Source organism: Arachis hypogaea, chromosome 17 (genome assembly GCF_003086295.3).
Source record: "Arachis hypogaea cultivar Tifrunner chromosome 17, arahy.Tifrunner.gnm2.J5K5, whole genome shotgun sequence".
In the NCBI taxonomy this organism is placed as follows: Eukaryota; Viridiplantae; Streptophyta; class Magnoliopsida; order Fabales; family Fabaceae; genus Arachis; species Arachis hypogaea.
The window spans coordinates 47,635,083-47,654,763 of record NC_092052.1 but is presented as its reverse complement, the minus strand read 5'-3'; the positions used below and the strand labels follow the sequence as shown (position 1 = coordinate 47,654,763).

Here is a 19,681-nt window from a genome sequence, read left to right as displayed (position 1 = left end):
TTGTCACCACATCAATATAATTAAACTAAGTTCAAGGATAAATTCAAAACTCATGTACTGTTCTTTTGAATTAAAACATTTTTCATTTAAGAGAGGTGATGGATTCATAGGACATTTATAACTTTAAGACACAGTTACTAACTACTAATGATCATGTAATGAAGACACAAACATAGATAAGCACATAAAATAGAAAACGAAAAACAGAAGAAATAAGAACAAGGAATGAATCCACCTTAGTGATGGTGGCATTTCCTTCTTGAGGAACCAATAATGTCCTTGAGCTCTTCTATGTCTCTTCCTTGTCTTTGTTGCTCCTCCCTCATTGCTTTTTGATCTTCTCTTATTTCATGAAGGATGATGGAGTGCTCTTGATGTTCCACCCTTAGTTGTCCCATGTTGGAACTTAATTCTTCTAGGGAGGTGTTGATGTGCTCCCAATAGTTTTGTGGAGGAAAGTGCATCCCTTGAGGTATCTCAGGGATCTCTTGATGATGAGCTTCTTCATGTGCCTATTGAGATCCATGAATGTGCTATCTTGTTTGCTCCATCTTTTTTTCTTAGTGATGGGCTAGTGAGATGAATCTTTCCATCTTTCCATCTCTTTCTTGAGGTTTCTCTGGCCTTAGGTGCCATTGATGGTTATGGAAAAACAAAAAGCTATGATTTTACCACACCAAACTTAGAATGTTGCTCGCCCTCGAGCAAAAGAAGAAAGAATAGAGGAAGAAGAAGAAGATATGGAGGAGATGGGGGGATGTGTGTATTCGGCCATATGGGTGGGATTGGGTGGGAAAGAGATATTGAATTTTGTAGGTAAGTGGGATGTATGGATGTGAGTGGTGAATGGAAAACAGAAGGGATGATCATGAATGGAGAGAGAGGGTGAGGTAGGTGGGGATCCTGTGGGGTCCACAGATCCTGAGATGATCCTGTGGGGTCCACAGATCCTGAGGTGTTCAAGGATTTACAACCTTGCACCAAATTAGGCATGTAAAATGCCCTTGCACATAACTTCTGGGCGTTCAACGCCAGGTTGGTGCCCATTTTGGGCGTTCAACGCCCATTTGTTGGCCATTTCTGGCGTTGAACGCCAGAACCATGCTTGTTCTGGGCGTTCAGCGCCCAGATGCTGCCCATTTTGGGCGTTCAGCGCCAGAACCATGCTCTGTTCTGGCGTTGAACGCCAAGCAGATGCTTCCTCCAGGGTGTGATTTTTCTTCTGCTGTTTTTGATTCCGTTTTCAATTTTTATATTTATTTTGTGACTCCACATGATCATGAACCTATAAAGACATATAACTAAGAAAAATATAGTTAGATAAATAAAAATTGGGTTGCCTCCCAACAAGCGCTTCTTTAATGTCAGTAGCTTGACAGTGGGCTCTCATGGAGCCTCACAGATGTTCAGAGCATTGTTGAGACTCTCCAACACCAAACTTAGAGTTTGGATATAGGGGTTCAACACCAAACTTAGAGTTTGGTTGTGGCCTCCCAACACCAAACTTAGAGTTTGACTGTGGGGGCTTTATTTGACTCTGCTTTGAGAGAAGCTTTTTATGCTTCCTCTCCATGGATGCAGAGAGAGGTCCTTGAGTTGTAAACACAAGGTTGTCCTCATTTAATTGAAGGATCAATTCTTCTCTGTCCACATCAATCACAGCTTTTGCTGTGGCCAGGAAAGGTCTTCCTAGGATGATGGATTAATCCTCTTCCTTTCCAGTATCTAAGACTATGAAATCAGCAGGGATGTAAAGGCCTTCAACCTTTACTAACACGTCCTCTACTTGTCCATAAGCCTGTTTTCTTGAATTGTCTGCCATCTCTAATGAGATTTTAGCAGCTTGCACCCCATAGATTCCCAGTTTCTCTATTACAGAGAGGGGCATGAGGTTTATTCCTGAACCAAAGTCACACAGAGCCTTAAAGATCATGGTGCCTATAGTACAAGATATTATGAACTTTCCAGGATCCTGTCTCTTCTGAGGCAATGTCAGTTGATCCAGATCACTTAGTTCATTGATGAACAAGGGAGGTTCAACTTCCCAAGTATCAATGCCAAATAATTTGGCATTTAGCTTCATGATTGCACCAAGAAACTTGGCAATTTGCTCTTCAGTAACATCTTCATTCTCTTCAGAAGAGGAATACTCATCAGAGCTCATGAATGGCATAAGGAGGTTTAATGGGATCTCTATGGTCTCTAGATGAGCCTCAGAGTCCTTTGGTTCCTCAGAGGGAAGCTCCTTATTAATCATTGGACGTCCCAGGAGGTCTTCCTCCTTGGGATTCACGTCCTCCTCTCCTTCCCTTACAGGTTTGGCCATGGTGCTTATGTCAATGGCCTTGCACTCTCCTTTTGGATTTCTCTTCTGTATTGCTTGGGAGAGTACTAGGAGGGATTTCAGTGATCCTTTTACTCAGCTGGCCCACTTGTGCTTCCAGATTTCTAATGGAAGACCTTGTTTCATTCATGAAACTTACAGTGGCCTTAGATAGATCAGAGACTAAGTTTGCTAAATTAGAAGTATTTTGTTCAGAGTTCTCTGTCTGTTGCTGAGTGGATGATGGAAAAGGTTTATTATTGTTAAACCTATTTCTTCCACCATTATTAAAGCCTTGTTGAGGCTTTTGATCCTTCCATGAGAAATTTGGATGATTTCTCCATGATGAGTTATAGGTGTTTTCATAAGGTTCACCTAAGTAATTCACCTCTGCTATTGCAGGGTTCTCAGGATCATAAGCTTCTTCTTCAGAAGAAGCCTCTTGAGTACTGTTGGATGCAGCTTGCATTCCATTCAGACTCTGAGAAATCATATTGACTTGCTGAGTCAATATTTTGTTCTGAGCCAATATGGCATTCAGAGTATTAATCTCAAGAACTCCCTTCTTCATAGGCGTCCCATTATTCACAGGATTCCTCTCAGAAGTGTACATAAACTGGTTATTAGCAACCATGCCAATGAGTTTTTGAGCTTCTGCAGGCATTTTCTTCAGGTGAATGGATCCACCTACAGAGGTATCTAATGACATCTTAGATAACTCAGACAGACCATCATAGAATATATCCAGGATGGTCCATTCTAAAAGCATGTCAGAAGGATACTTTTTGGTCAGTCCTTTGTATCTCTCCCAAGCTTCATAGAGGGATTCACCTTCTTTCTGTCTGAAGGTTTGAACATCCACTCTAAGCTTGCTCAGCTTTTGAGGAGGAAAAAACTTGGCTAGGAAAGCCTTGACCAGCTTATCCCAAGAGTTCAGGTTATCCTTAGGTTGAGAGTCCAACCATACTCTAGCTCTGTCTCTTACAGCAAAAGGGAAAAGCATGAGCCTGTAGACTTCAGGATCTACTCCATTAGTCTTAACAGTATCACATATCTGCAAGAATTCAGTTAAGAACTGAAAAGGATCTTCAGATGGAAGTCCATGAAACTTGTAGTTCTGCTGCATCAGAGAAACTAATTGAGGTTTCAGCTCAAAGTTGTTTGCTCCAATGGCAGGAATGGAGATGCTTCTTCCATGTAAATTGGAATTTGGTGCAGTAAAGTCACCAAGCATTCTCCTTGCATTGTTGTTGGGTTCGGCTGCCATCTCCTTTACTTGTTCGAAATTTTCAATCAAGTTGTCTCTGGATTGTTGTAATTTAGCTTCTCTTAATTTCCTCTTCAGATTCCTTTCAGGTTCTGGATCAGCTTCAACAAGAATGCTTTTTTCTCTGTCCCTGCTCATAAGAAAGAGGAGAGAAAAAGAAAAGAAGAGAAATCCTCTATGTCACAGTAAAGAGGTTCCTTATTGTTAGTAGAAGAAAAGAAGAAGAGAAAAATCTGAACTCAGAAAGAGAGAGAGAGAGGGTTCGGATTTTTGGTGGGTGAGGGAGAGATGTTAGTAGATGAATAAATAAATAGAAAAAGATGAGAGAGGGGAAATTTCGAAAATAATTTTTGAAAAAGAGTTAGTGATTTTTGAAAATAGTTTTTGAAAAGGGTTAGTAGTTTTTTTTTTCGAAAATTCAAAATAAAAATAAAATAATTAGTTAATTAAAAAGAAATTTTTGAAAAAAAGGGGGAAGATATTTTCGAAAATAGAGAGAGAGAGTTAGTTAGGTGGTTTTGAAAAAGGTAAGAAACAAACAAAAAGTTAGTTAGTTAGTTGAAACAAAAATCAAGTTTGAAAAGATAAGGAGTTGGGGAGTTAGAGAAGATATTTTGAAATCAAATTTTTGAAAAAAGACAAGATAAGAAGATATTTTTGAAAAGATATGATAGAAATTAGGTTTTGAAAAAGATTTGAATTTTTAAAATCACAATTAATGACTTGATTCACAAAAAATCACCAGATATGATTCTAGAACTTAAAGTTTGAATCTTTCTTAACAAGTAAGTAACAAACTTGAAATTTTTGAATCAAAACATTAATTGTTATTGTTATTTTCGAAAATTTGGTATAAAAATAAGAAAAAGATTTTTGAAAAATATTTTTAGAATTTTCGAAAATAACTAAGAAAAATAAAAAAGATTTGATTTTTGAAAAAGATTTTGAAAAAGATAAGATTTTTAAATTGAAAATTTGATTTGACTCATAAAAACAACTAGATTTTTAAAATTTTTGAAAAAGTCAAATCTAATTTTTGAAATCATGAGAGAAAAGAGGGAAAGATATTTTTTTGATTTTTGAATTTTTTATGATGAGAGAGAAAAATTAAAACATCATTTTCATGTTTTTCTCTTTTATTTTTGAATCAAAACAAGGGATGCATGCAAGAACACTATGAATGTCAAGATGAACACCAAGAACACTATGAAGATCATGATGAACATCAAGAACGTATTTTTGAAAAATTTTTAATGCAAAGAAAACATGCAAGACACCAAACTTAGAATTCTTTAATGCTTAAGCACTAAAAATTCAAAAATGCATATGAAAAACAAGAAAAGACACAAAACATGCAATTGAAAAGATCAAACAAGAAGACTTACCAAGAACATCTTGAAGATCATGAAGAACACTATGAATGCATGATTTTCGAAAAATGCAAGATGCATATGCAATTGACACCAAACTTATAACATGACTCAAGACTCAAACAAGAAACACAAAAATATTTTTGATTTTTATGATTTTCTAATTTTTTTTTTGGATTTTTCGAAAATTATTTTGTAAAAGAAAAATAAGGATTCCAAAATTTTTAATATAAATTCCAGGAATCTTGCATTCTTAGTCTAAAGCTTCAGTCCAGGAATTAGACATGGCTCACTAGCCAGCCAAGCTTTCAAAGAAAGCTCCGGTCCAAAACACTAGACATGGCCAATGGCCAGCCAAGCTTCAGCATGTAAATCAGGAACAGCAGCAGGTGGATTAACAGCAACTAGCTTGCTCTTGATAACAAATTACAAGCCTCAGTCCAAATGAATTTAGACATGGCTTTATAGCCAGCCAGGCTTAGCATGCTTCGTGAAACACTAGATTTCATTCTTAAAAATTCTGAAGAAAATACATTTTTGAAAACATTTTTATATTTTTTTTTCGAAAACAGATGAGAAAATTTTGAAAGATTTTTGAAAAATTTTTGAAGAGAAAACAAAAAGAAAATTACCTGATCTGAGCAACAGGATGAACCGTCAGTTGTCCAAACTTGAACAATCCCCAGCAACGGCGCCAAAAACTTGGTGCGCAGAAATTGTGATTACACTTTAATTATGTAAAATTTATCGCTCTTTCTTTCCCTGGTAATGGCGCCAAAAACATGATGTCAATACCATGGTTCACAACTTCGCACAACTAACCAGCAAGTGCATTGGGTCGTCCAAGTAATACCTTACGTGAGTAAGGGTCGAATCCCACGGAGATTGTTGGTATGAAGCAAGCTATGGTCACCTTGCAACTCTCAGTCAGGTAGGGTTAAATGTGATTGGATTAGATAATTAAAAGGTAAATAATAAAGGATAGAAATACTTATGTAATTCATTGGTGAGAATTTCAGATAAGCGAATAGAGATGCTTTTGTTCCTCTGAACCTCCGCTTTCCTGCTATCTTCATCCAATCAGTCTTACTCCTTTCCATGGTTGGCTTTATGTGATACATCACCATTGTCAATGGCTACTTTCGGTCTTCTCTCAGGAAAATGATCCAAATGCCCTGTCACGGCACGGCTAATCTTCTGGAGGCATCACCCTTGTCAATGGTTTCATCTTATCCTCTTAGTGAAAATGATCAACGCACCCTGTCACGGCACGACTATTCATCTGTCGGTTCTCGATCCTGCTGGAATAGGATTTACTATCCTTTTGCGTCTGTCACTACGCCCGGCAATCATGAGTTTAAAGCTCGTCACAGTCATTCAATCATTGAATCCTACTCAGAATACCACAGACAAGGTTTAGACCTTCCAGATTCTCTTGAATGCCACCATCATTCTAGCTTACACCACGAAGATTCTGATTAAGAGATCTAAGAGATACTCATTCAATCTAATGTAGAACGGAAGTGGTTGTCAGGCACGCGTTCATAGGGAATGATGATGATTGTCACGTTCATGACATTCAGGTTGAGGTGCGAATGAATATCTTAGAAGCGAAATAAGATGAATTGAATAGAAAACAGTAGTACTTTGCATTAATCTTTGAGGAACAGCAGAGCTCCACACCTTAATCTATGGAGTGTAGAAACTCTACCGTTAAAAATACATAAGTGAAAGGTCCAGGCATGGCCGAATGGCCAGCCCCTCTAAAACGTGATCACAGGATTAGAATACAATCCAGGATCCAGGATGTCTAATACAATAGTGAGAGGTCCTATTTATAATAAACTAACTACTAGGGTTTACAAAAGTAAGTAATTGATGCATAAATCCACTTTCGGGGCCCACTTGGTGTGTGCTTGGGCTGAGCTTGAGTGCTGCACGTGTAGAGGTCCTTCTTGGAGTTGAACGCCAGCTTTTGTGCCAGTTTGGGCGTTCAACTCTGGTTTCGGATCCTTTTCTGGCGCTGGACGCCAGATTTGGGCAGAGAGCTGGCGTTGAACGCCAGTTTGCGTCGTCTAAACCTGGCCAATGTATGGACTATTATATATTGCTGGAAAGCCCTGGATGTCTACTTTCCAACGCAGTTGGAAGTGAGCCATTGCGAGTTCTGTAGCTCCAGAAAATCCACTTTGAGTGCAGGGACGTCAGAATCCAACAGCATCAGCAGTCCTTCTTCAACCTCTGAATCTGATTTTTGCTCAAGTCCCTCAATTTCAGTCAGAAAATACCTGAAATCATAGAAAAACACACAAACTCATAGTAAAGTCCAGAAATGTGAATTTAACATAAAAACTAATGAAAACATCCCTAAAAGTAACTAGATTCTACTAAAAACATACTAAAAACAATGCCAAAAAGCGTATAAATTATCCGCTCATCAGAGATCAAGAAAATCTTAGAAAATGTGGTTAACCCACAGAGGAAGGATTGGAGTTCTAGATTGGGAGATGCATTATGGGCCTATAGGACTGCTTACAAGACCCCAATCGAAATGAGCCCCTTCTGTATTGTTTTTGGGAAACCTTGCCATCTTCCAGTTGAAATCCAACATAGAGCCTATTGGGCGGTGAAGAATTGAAATCCGGACTTAAAGGGGGCGGGAATGGAACGTAAGCTCCAGTTGGAGGAATTAGAATGCCTTAGGTTGGAAGCATATGAGAATGCTCAGTTTTACAAGGAAAAAGCTAAGGCATTCCATGACCAGAATATTAGGAGGAAGAGCTTTAAGATAGGTGATGAAGTACTTGTGTACAATTCAAGGTTGCGATTGATGCCCGGGAAATTAAGACCTAGATGGGACGGGCCGTTTAAAGTGGTAGATGTCAAGCCTTATGGAGTGGTGGAAGTGATTCACCCTGTCAACGGAGTTAAGTTCAAAATCAATGGTCATCGGGTGAAACTTTATCACACTCAACCCAAGAATGCCAAGGAGTTGGAGATTTTCCTCCTTGGGGAAGTTTCTAAGTGACCAATGAAGCCATGCAAGTCCAACTTAGGACTCTAAACCAAAGTGCTTGGTGGGAGACACCCCACCATGGTAACATTGTTCCAACTTTATCTCTTGTTTATATTTTTTTTAATTATTTACTTTCTTGTGATATAATGATTAGCTTAGGTTTGGTTTGATGATTTTCAGTTGAATAAGTTAAATTGCTTGTGGATTATGAAATTGTGCTTATTTGAATGATTTGGGGTTGGTATGTTGATATGCTAAGGGTAGGAACCTTAGTTTTGAAGAGAAAAAATTATTTTCTGAAACAGGGCATCTGTGCATGCGCACCATGCTGTGCGTATGCACAAATATACATTTTTCGCCATCTGTGCGGCTGCACAAGCCTGTGCGTCTGCACATCCCTTGACATGCCCTCTGGTCGCAGTGTCAGCACGGCCTGTGTGTGCGCGCTGCCCTGTTTTCTCTGACCTGTGCGTGCGCACAGCTGCGTGCGTACGCACACGTTCCCCTTCATGCTTCATTTGTGTGGTCGCACAGACACGTGCGCCCGCACTCTAATTGAAGACCCATCTGGTGGGAGTGAGGGAACGACCTGTGCACGTGAACAACCTCCCCCATTTTTGGCTTCTATGCGTGCGCACGGATCTGTGTGCGCACACACACTTGATTCTGTCCTCAAGCATCTCTTAAAAAAAAGAGAGAGCTCTTCTGTGCACGCGCACGCTTTTGTGCGCCCGCACGTCTTAATGCAACCTCTCTTGTCAGAGCGATCGCACACTGTGTGCGTTCACACCCTTCTAAGTTTTGCTTTCTGTGCGTCCGCACAGGCTCCTGTGCGTGCGCACAAATCACGTTCTGGGCGTTAACAGAGCAACCTGCCCTGTTGAGAGGCAGCTCTTCTTTTCTTCTTTCCTTCTTTTCTTCATTGCTGCCCTTTTTCTCTTCTCTGCCCAGCTCCGCCGGTCCCTGCCGCCGGCCACTTCCGCCATTAGCCCACCGCTGGCGACCGACCACCCTCTCTCTCTCTCTCTCTTCTTCTCTCTTCTCCTCTCTTCCTTTCTTTCCCTTCTCTTTTCTCTCTTCACCACCGGTAAGTTCTCTCTTCCGGTGCTTTTTCTGGCGAACCCAACCGCCGTGATTTCACAGTGGCTATAAGAAGTGCCATTGTTTCTCCCTAGTTCTTGTTCTCTTCAACCTCTATACGTAAGGTTCTTGTTTTTCTTTTCTTTTTATGTTAATATTTTTGCAATTGTTTTCATTTCTTTTATGTTGCTTAGGTTAAATTTATTGCTTTCTTTGTTCTTTCTTTGTATTGCAAAGTGCTGTTGCTTGATTGTTGAGTCAGTTATGATCAAATTAGAGCTTAATTGCGATGAACTTGCACATTGCATGCCTGATAAATCACTATTTTATGGTCTATCTTGTGCTCAATTGAGTGATTTTTATCAAGCCTTTGCACACTTATTCATACAATTTGCATGAGTTTACAATTCCTTCCCAATTTTGTTCTATGGTTGAAAACTTGCTTCCTAAGCCTTTAAATTGTGTATTTTAATCCCCCTTTATACCATTCGATGCCGTGATCTGTGTGTTAAGTGTTTTCAGGCTTTATAGGGTAGGAATGACTTAGAGGATGGAGAGGAAGCTTGCAAAAATGGAAGGAGCACATGAAATAAAGGAGACAACCAGTGAGAAGAAACGCGCACGCATGGCTCACGCGTGCGCGTGAATCGGAGTTCACACTGCCACGTGTGCGCGTGATTGACGCGTATGCGTGACATGCGCTACCTGTAGAAATCGCAGAAAATGCTGGGGGCGATTTTGGGATGATTTTGGACCCAGTTTTCGGCCCAGAAATACAGACTAGAGCCAGGGAACAAGTAGAGATTCAACACACATTCTCATTCGCATAATTTTAGTTTTAGTTTTTAATCTTAGAGAGAATTCTACTACTTCCTCTATGTTTTATTCACATTCATAGTTTTAGAGTTTATGCTTTTGATTTGGATATTGAGAAGAGTCATTACCTCCGTCGAAGTTGCTGTTATTCTAGTTTGTTTCCTTATTCCTTTACTCTTTCATTGCCCATTAACCCTGTTCAGATACGTATGTTTATGATTTTGGGATTTATTAATTGAAAGAATTACTGTTACCTTTAATTAATTTTCAGCTCCTATTTTATTTAATTTATCATGTCTTCTTCTTATATGTCTGTGAACGTTGTATTCATGTCAATGGAGTAGAGTCCCAACTTGATTTGGGGGTTGATTAAGAGGAGACACTTGAGTTGGAATACTCAAGTGTCAATCTTAATTGGAAGTTGTTGGCTAATTCTCTATTTACTAATGCTGATCCTTCCATAGGAGAGGATTAGGACTTGCGAATAAGAGTTAGCTCAATCACTTGACTTTCCTTTATTTAGTAAGGGTTAACTAAGTAAAAACAACAACCTCTTGCTATTACACTTGGAAAAAATCCAACAAGGATAGAACTTCCAATTAATCTTCCCCCGGTCAAGGCTTTTTATTCTGATTATATAAATTCTCTTGCTAATTCATATTGCTTTAATTTACAATCATTTATTTTTCTGTTCAACTCTTAAAATTTCTCAGAAAATTCCTGACTGATAAAATAGAACTCTTTTGTCAACTCGTTGGGAGACAACCTGGGATTCCTACTCCCAGTATTTTTATTCTAAATTTGTGACAACCCTTCTAAATTGATAAGTGGATTTTCGTTGGTTGAGAACTGTATTTGCAACGCTGTTCTTATTATAAATTCTTAATCGGCAATTTTCCGCTCGTTCAATTTTTGGTGCCGTTGCCGGGGAGTTGTAAGTGTGTGCTAATTTATTGGTTGGTGTACATATTTTAAATTTTTGCATATTTTATTTTATTTTATTACCATGAGCTGTTTGTTTCTTTCATTGAATGACGCGTTCGCTGCCTGATCCGAGCTTAGCCGTATTTGATCCTGAAATTAAAAGAACTATTTCATGTATTAGGCAAGCTCGGCGTAGGTTAGCCTCTGAGGGTGGTGAAGTGGTTACTACCAATTCATCAGTCTCTTCTGAGGGCGAATCTGAAACGCCATCTGAGGAAGAAACAAGCTCCTCTTCTACTGATTCTGTTGATTTACGTGCAGGTAATATGGTGGAGCCCAGAAGGATTCCTCTCGAGGAAGCAGGAGCTCCAGACTTTACACTGCAATCGTATCAAGTGCGTCACCTAAATCTGGCTGCAGATTTTGAACTGAAGACTACGCTAATTAAATTACTGCCCAAGTTTCATGGCTTACCTGCTCAGGAGCCCATAAAGCATGTTAGGGATTTTCAAACATCCTGCTCAACTACTAGGTGTCATGGTGCAGATGAAACTACTATTTAGCTATATGCCTTTCCGTTTTCTCTTGAGGGAAAGGCAAGAGAGTGGTTCTACACTCAACCTAAAGCAGTTGTTACTAACTGGGATCTGCTCAGAAGGGAGTTCCTGAAAAAGTACCTTCCAGCTGAAGTTACAGACAGACTGAGGAAAGAAATTTCCTGCATTATTCAAGGCGAATCAGAGACTCTTTATGAGTACTGGGAGCGCTTCAAGAATCTCCTAGATTCATGCCCCCACCACAAGATTGACCAGTTGGTGTTGATCAGCTACTTCACACAAGGCATGAAGCCTCAGGATAAGACTATATTAGATGCTGCAAGTAATGGTTCTCTGAAGAAGTACAAGACGGCGATAGAAGCTTGACAGCTAATCACCGATCTAGCTGAGTCTACCTGGAATGTCAGGCACATTAACAACCATCCCAAGGCTATTGCGGAGGTTTCGTCTAGTACTAAGACTGCTGCTCTCACACAGACTTTGGAAGAGATGACCAACATACTGAAGCAGCTACAGCTGAATCAACAACAACCTCAGCCTCCCCCACAACAACAGAGTCAACAGTTGGTTCCTCAGAGAGTTTGCGGAATATGTGCCTATTATACTCATTACACTGATGAGTGCCCGTAGCTCTAACAAGAAGATAACACCTTGGCAGCTACTCACAATTTCTATGACCGCCCAAATCAAGGATACTATTAACAAGGTGGCAATTATAACCAAGGTGGAAGCTACAATCAAGGTTGGCAAGATAACTCCAACCAAGGCTGGAGAGATAATTCCAACCAGGAATGGAAGGACAACTACAATAGAGGAGGCAGAGACAACAGTGGGAATCAGAGGTAGAACAATAACAACAACAACAGACAGTAGAATCCTCCTTACCAACAGCAAAACCAAAACTAGCCTTACAGAGCACCTCACCAAAGACAGTCCCAAGCGCCTCAGAACAACCAACAGCAGGCCCCTCAAATTACTTATCCCCCTTCTTCTACCAATGATGAGATGCTTCACTCTATTTCACAAGGACAGAAAGACCTTCAGAACACACTTACCTCTAGCATCAATGGTCTTACCTCCACTTTACAAGCTCTCATCTCTCGGCTGGAACCACCTTCTACCCCCCAACAATCAACCTTCAAGCTCTAGTGCACTGCCTTCTCAACCTTTACCCAACCCCAAAGGTGGAATCAATGCCATTACTTTGAGGTCCAGAACCACACTGAAGAAGAGGAGTCACGAGGATCCAAGCTCAAAGGAAGATATCCAACCTGAAGACATTGTTGAGGTGGAGGATGTTGAAGAAGAGAAGGAAGTACAAGACATGGTTGAAGAAGAAGAGGCTCAACCAAGGAATGAAGTACCAAAAGAAGCTGAAGTTACAAGAGAAGTCATTCCCATTCCATTTCCAGACCTTGCTAGGAAGTCCAGAAAGCAGATGGAGCTAGACCCCAAGATGGTGGAGATCTTCAAAAAGGTTGAGGTAACCATTCCCCTTTTTGATGCTATTCGCTATGTACCTAAGTATGCTAAGTTTCTAAAAGATTTATGCATGAATAAAGATAAAATACAGGATTTAGAAACTATTCCTCTAGGTAGCTTTATTTCTGCTTTAATGGGTGATATACCTGAAAAATGTAGTGATCCGGCCCATGCATGGTTACTATTACTATAGAAGGTGTAAAATTTTATGACTGCATGTGTGATTTAGGCGCGTGTGTTAGTATAATGCCATTATCTGTATATGATGCTTTGAGGCTCCCTCCCGTAAAAAGGTCGACAGCACGTTTTATTTTGGCAGATAAAAGCATTATCTCCATGGTTGGAATTGCTGAGGACGTGCTGGTGAGCATTAAGGGGCTCACATTTCCTATTGACTTCTATATTTTGGAGATGCCCCCTAATGACTCAGGAAGACCATCCTCCATCCTTCTTGGAAGACTATTTCTGAAAACTTCGAAGTTCAAGTTGGATGCATTCTCAGGAACTTACTTTTTTGAGATAGATGGCAGAGCAGTAAGTTTCAACTTGGATGAAGCTATGAAGCATCCTCCAGAAGATCATTCCATCTTCCAGTGTGACATCATAGATGAAACTATAGCTGCAGTTCACCAAGAAGAAGTAGAAGAGATACACATGGAGTGAGGTGCAAGTGTGGGGAAGCCCCCTGAACAAGATGGAGACACATTGCCATTTTCACTAGCTCCAGATGATCAAGTACCTAGCCATGAGCAGAAAGTGGAATTAAAGTCCCGTCCACCCCACCTCAAGTATGATTACCTTGAGGATCATCAGAAGCTCCCAGTTATCATTGCAAAGGAACTCACTTTCCAACAGGAGGAGCAGCTGCTTAGTGTGCTGAGAAGACACAAAAAAGTAATTAGGTGGAGCTTGGCGGATATAGTAGGTATCAACCCTCAAGTTTGTGAGCACAGAATATTTTTAGAAGAGGGAGCAAGGCCTGTCCATCAACCTCAAAGGCGGCTGAATCCCACCATCTTAGAAGTTGTCAAGAAGGAAGTGACCAGACTGCTTGAAGTAGATATCATCTACCCCATCTCAGACAGTGAATGGGTCAGTCCAGTCCAAGTGGTACCCAAGAAGTCTGGAGTCACAACAGTAAAGAATGAGCATGGAGAGCTCCTGACAACTAGAGTGCAGAACTCCTGGAGGGTGTGCATTGATTACAGGCACCTCAACCAAGCTACTTGCAAGGATTATTACCCCCTGCCATTTATCGATCAGATGCTTGATCGTTTGTCAAGTAAATTACACTACTGCTTTTTAGATGGTTATACAGGCTATTTTCAAATTCATATAGCTCCTGAAGATAAGGAGAAGACTACTTTTACATGTCCCTTTGGAACGTATGCATACAAGAGGATGCCTTTTGGCTTGTGTAATACACCAGCTACTTTCCAAAGGTGCATGATGAGTGTCTTCTCAGATCTTATTGAGAACTGTATGGAAGTTTTCATAGATGACTTCAGCGTTTATGGTGATTCATTTAGCCTTTGCTTGGATAGTTTAGCTAAAGTATTAGATAGGTGTGTTAGTTCAAACCTTGTGTTAAATTTTGAAAAATATCATTTTATGGTAAAACAAGGTATTGTTCTAGGACATGTTGTTTCTAATACTGGTATTTCTGTAGTTCCAGCAAAGGTAGATGTCATTTCTAGTTTACCTTACCCCTTCTCTGTGAGGAAAGTCCGTTCGTTCCTTGGTCATGCAGGTTTCTACCGGAGATTTATCAAGGACTTCAGTAAGGTAGCATTGCCTTTATCCAGACTGCTACAGAAGGATATTGAGTTCGAGCTGAGTGAGGACTGCATGGAAGCGTTCGATAAGCTAAAGATCGCCTTGACTCAAGCCCCGATTGTGAGAGGACCAGATTGGAGCCAGCCTTTTGAGATTATGTGTGACGCCTCCAAGCATGTAGTAGGAGCGGCGCTGGCTCAGCGTGAAGGTAAGGATCCTGTCGTAATTGCTTATGCTTCTAAGACCTTAGATACTGCTCAGTCTAATTACACTACCACTGAAAAAGAGCTTTTGGCTATTGTTTTTGCTCTGGATAAATTTTGAGCCTATTTACTTGGTACTAAAGTGGTAGTATACTCAGACCATGCAGCTCTAAAATATTTATTAGATAAAAAAGAGTCCAAACCAAGGTTAATACGTTGTATATTGTTGCTATAAGAATTTGATTTAGAAATTAAGGATAGGAGTGGTTCCCAGAATTTAGTGGCGGATCACTTGAGTCGCCTAGAGCACATTAAGGATGACTCCACTCCTATCAATGATTCTTTTCCATTAGATAGCTTGCACGCAATATCCGAAGTAGTTCTTTGGTATGCACCTATAGCTAATTATCTAGTTAGTCACACTTTCCCTCCTAATTTTACTAAGCATCAAAGAGACAAGCTGAAAAGCGAGTCCAAATATTATATATGGGATGACCCATATTTATGGAGGTATGGTGCTGACCAGATAATTAGACGGGGTGTGCCTCAATCAGAATTCCAGTCCATTTTAGAGGCCTGCCACTCCTCTGAGAGTGGTGGACATTTTGGCCCTCAAAGAACAGCTAGAAAAATTTTAGATTGTGGATTCTGGTGGCCTACCCTTTTTAAAGATGCTACTGCCTTCTGTAAATCTTGTTCCCCATGCCAAAGGTTTGGTAATATATCCAAGAGGGATCAGATTCCCTAACAGCTTATGTTATTATGTGAAATTTTTTATGTTTGGTGCATTGACTTCATAGGTCCGTTTACAAACTCCAGCGGTTTCTTATATATATTGTTAGCTGTAGATTATGTTTCTAAATGGGTGGAAGCAATTCCTACCCGTACTGATGATGCTAACGTTGTTGTCTCCTATGATAGAAATCATATTATCTGTCGCTTTGGATCACCACGAGCAATCGTGAGTGATCAAGGCACTCACTTTTGTAACAGGAGATTAACAGGTCTACTGAAGAAACATGGCATTGTGCACAAGGTAGCAACAGCTTACCACCCTCAAACCAATGGGCAAGCTGAGGTGTCTAACAGGGTGATAAAGCACATATTGGAGATGATACTCAAGCCTCATAGGAAGGATTGGAGCCCCAGACTTGTAGATGCACTTTGGGCTTATTGGACTGCATACAAGACACCCATAGGCATGAGTCCCTTCTGCCTAGTCTATGGCAAAGCTTGCTACCTCCCAGTGGAGGTGGAACACAAGGCTTTCTAGGCTGTGAGGGAATGCAACATGGGCTTTGAGAAGGCTGGTGCTGAAAGGAAGCTGCAACTGGCAGAACTGGAGACCCTTCGACTCGAAGCATATGACAACTCCAGACTATATAAAGAGAAGGTGAAGGCTGTGCATGACAAGCACATCAAGAGAAGACATTTCAGACCAGGGGAGCTAGTTCTCCTCTACAACTTAAGGCTCAGGCTCATGCCAGGCTAGCTAAGATCAAGATGGAAAGGCCTTTACAGGGTAGAAAAGGCAGAGCCATACGGAGTCTTTCACCTGAGTCATCCATCAAGTTCCAAATTCATCAAGGTCAATGGACATCGCTTAAAGCTACATCATGGTGAGAAGATGAAGTAAAATAAAGAGTTAAAGGTCTTCCTCTTGGAGGATCCACCAATAGAAGCAGAACGAGCTTGTGGACCGTCCAACTTAAGGACGTAAAAGTAAAGTGCTAGGTAGGAGACAACCCAACATAGTATGATTGTTCCTTTTTCATTCCTAGTTTTATTTTCTTTTGTTTTTCATAGTGGTCATTCATAATTTTTACATATTCATCTACATTCTGCATTTTTCATTCTGCATTCTGCATAATAAAAAAAGGGGGTGTGTGACGCGCAAGCGTCGCTGACGTGTACGCGTCATGCGTGCATACGCAACACCCTGGAACTGAACAGAAAGTTGGGCAAGAGTGGTGATGGACACATGCCTTGCGCACCAGCAAGTCCACGTGTACACGTCGCTTGCGATTTCAGCACCATGCATACGTGTCCCTGACATGCACGCGTGACCATAAAAAATCGGCGTAAATGGAGTTTGGCCAGAGAGTTATGTTGGTGTGGGGTTGGAACTGTGCAGGGAGCACCAACCCTATCATGCGTACACGTCCCTGACGCGTGGGCGTCGTTTTCCCATCATGGCCATCCACGCGTGCACATCCCTGACGCGCATGCGTCGTATGCAATTTTGGCTCTCGTACGTATCAAACAGAGAGTTGTGCATGCGCGGGGCTGCTTTCGCGCCATTCGCACAACCAGTGTCATGCGTACGCGTCCCGTATACGTACGCATCACTCGAAATTAGCGCAATCCATGCATACGCGTGCCGTAAGTGTACGCGTCGCATGCAACGCACAATTAAACCACTTCAGCGCCTGATTTCAAATTATCCCTCCCCAATCCTAATTCTTTTCCAATCCTAATTATTTCTTCTTCCTTTCTTCCTTATTCTTTCTTCATATCTATTACTTTCTTCTTTCATTCTTCATCTTCTTCCTCAGGTTCTTATCTCCCTCCCATCTACTCTTTCTTATTACATTTAATTACTTTTCTTTCTTCTCAATCTTTCTTTTAGCTTAATTATCTATGATTTCTTTTTCTTTTCTTTTTCTTGCATTCTTATGTTGGTGTTGGAATTTTATTTGGGTATTACCTTACTATAATGAAGCTTGTGGATATTATGAGGAGTGATTTGACAATTGATATTTTAATTTGGCTCTCATATACATTTGGATTATATTATTTTCATTCCTACTTTACCTTGCACACCAAGTGTTTGTGAAAAAGCATTTATGTCATCTTGAACTCTATTTTGTTTTCCTTTTAAACTTGAATGCCTCCTTTTCAGCACACTTGTACTCCACTTGTATTTGGGATTATCATTCACAATTGTCATCATACAAGTACTCTCTACATTGGCACATTTATTAGTTGATGCTTGGGTTATACCTCTCATGCCTCTTTTTGCATGCTTTTACCTCTTGCATCTATTTAATTATAAATTGCCTTTTTGCTCATAATTGATGTCTTACCTACATGTTGTAGCTACCATGTATTTAAGCTATGATCTTTTCTTTGGCATTCATTATCACTTGGAATTCTCTCCCTTTCGGTTTTCGTTATCTATATTTCACATTCTTCCTCTTCTTTCTTCCTTAGGCATGGATACCATGAAAGGAAAAGAGAAGGCCACTGACAAGACACCAGCAAGGAGAGGAACCAAGAGAACACTGGCTAAAGCACCACTATCTACCAGTGTCAAGCCACCAACAAAGCGGGTAAAGAGGATCATTAAGGTTGATGAAGCAGAGAAAGCCTTTCCCGCATGAGACTCCACACGGTTTGCCAACCATTATTGCGAACAGATGTTCCCCATCCTAGCTGAGAGGAACTACAACAATGAGCATCTACTCATTGTCCCAACACACTTTGTTGATTTTGTGGAGCCCCGAATTGAGAGGAGACAGTGGAGATTTTTGAGGAGGCAGCCGCGAGAGGCCAACTTATCATGGGTAGTTGAATTCTATTCCAATTTCTACTCGCCTACTCTGTAGACTGTCTACGTCTGACAGTAGCAAGTCGTTGTCTTCGAGAATGCCATACAGAGAGTCCTGGATATTCCACCTAGCCCAGAGGGATGGGATGCTTATCAAGAAGCCTCTCATAAGTGCCAGATGTATCAGTTCAATTGGGACAACGTACTTAGAGTTATAGCCCAACTTGGCAGCACCTGGATCTATGTGCAGCATCGTTCAAAACCCAAGAGCATCTCAGCCAGTCACTCACCCTGGAGGCTCGTGTGTGGGTGGTGCACGAAATTGTGATCATCAACAATGGCGCCAAAGACTTGGAGCTCTCAAACGTGAATCATACTTTGTCACAATTCCGTACAACTAACCAGCAAGTGCACTGGGTCATCCAAGTAATAAACCTTACGTGAGTAAGGGTCGATCCCACGGAGATTGTCGGCTTGAAGCAAGCTATGGTCATTTTGTAAATCTTAGTCAGGCGGATTCAAATGGTTATGGAGTTTAAGGTGATGAAAATAAACATAAAATAAAGATAAAGATACTTATGTAATTCATTGGTAGATTTCAGATAAGCGTATGAAGATGCTTTGTTCCCCTTGAACCTCTGCTTTCCTATTGCCTTCTTCCAATCATTCATACTCCTTTCCATGGCAAGCTTTATGTTGGGCATCACCATTGTCAATGGCTACATCCCGTCCTCTCAGTGAAAATGGTCCTGATACTCTGTCACAACATCGGCTAATTAGCTGTTGGTTCTTGATCATGTCGGAATAGGATCCATTGATCCTTTTGCGTCTGTCACACGCCCCACAATCGCGAGTTTGAAGCTCGTCACAGTCATCCCTTCCCAGATCCTACTCGGAATACCACAGACAAGGTTTAGACTTTCCGGATCTCAGGAATGGCCGCCAATAATTCTAGCCTATACCACGAAGGTTCCAATCTTAGATTAGAAACCCAAGAGATATGCATTCAAGCCATTGCTAGTAGAACAGAGGTGGTTGTCAGACACATGTTCATAGGTGAGAATGATGATGAGTGTCACGGATCATCACATTCATCAAGTTGAAGAACGAATGAATATCTTGGAGAAGAAATAGACTTGAGTTGAATAGAAAAATAATAGTACTTTGTATTAATTCATGAAGAACAGCAGAGCTCCACACCTTAATCTATGGTGTGTAGAAACTCCACCGTTGAAAATACATAAGAACAAATAGTGTAAGCATGGCCGAATGGCCAGCCTCAAAGGTCTAAGGACTAAACGTCCCAAGATTGTGTCT

The 19,681-nt window shown here is 40.7% G+C and overlaps 1 protein-coding gene and 1 non-coding gene across 2 annotated transcripts; both read left to right on the top strand.

Moving 5' to 3' along the window:
* Window positions 1-3,086: 3,086 nt before the first annotated feature.
* On the top strand, window positions 3,087-3,194 carry LOC112768822 (small nucleolar RNA R71). The gene has a single exon (XR_003186208.1). It is a non-coding gene; the product is annotated as a small nucleolar RNA R71 (small nucleolar RNA).
* Window positions 3,195-7,622: 4,428 nt separating this feature from the next.
* Window positions 7,623-7,988, top strand: LOC112763261 (uncharacterized). The gene has a single exon (XM_025808980.1). The coding sequence runs from the start codon at window positions 7,623-7,625 to the stop codon at window positions 7,986-7,988; it is 366 nt and encodes a 121-aa protein (XP_025664765.1).
* The last annotated feature ends 11,693 nt before the right edge of the window (window positions 7,989-19,681 follow it).

Bases quoted from the DNA above. Each gene is read 5' to 3' on its own strand.
- LOC112763261 (XM_025808980.1), top strand. From the start codon at position 7,623: ATGGAACGTAAGCTCCAGTTGGAGGAATTAGAATGCCTTAGGTTGGAA.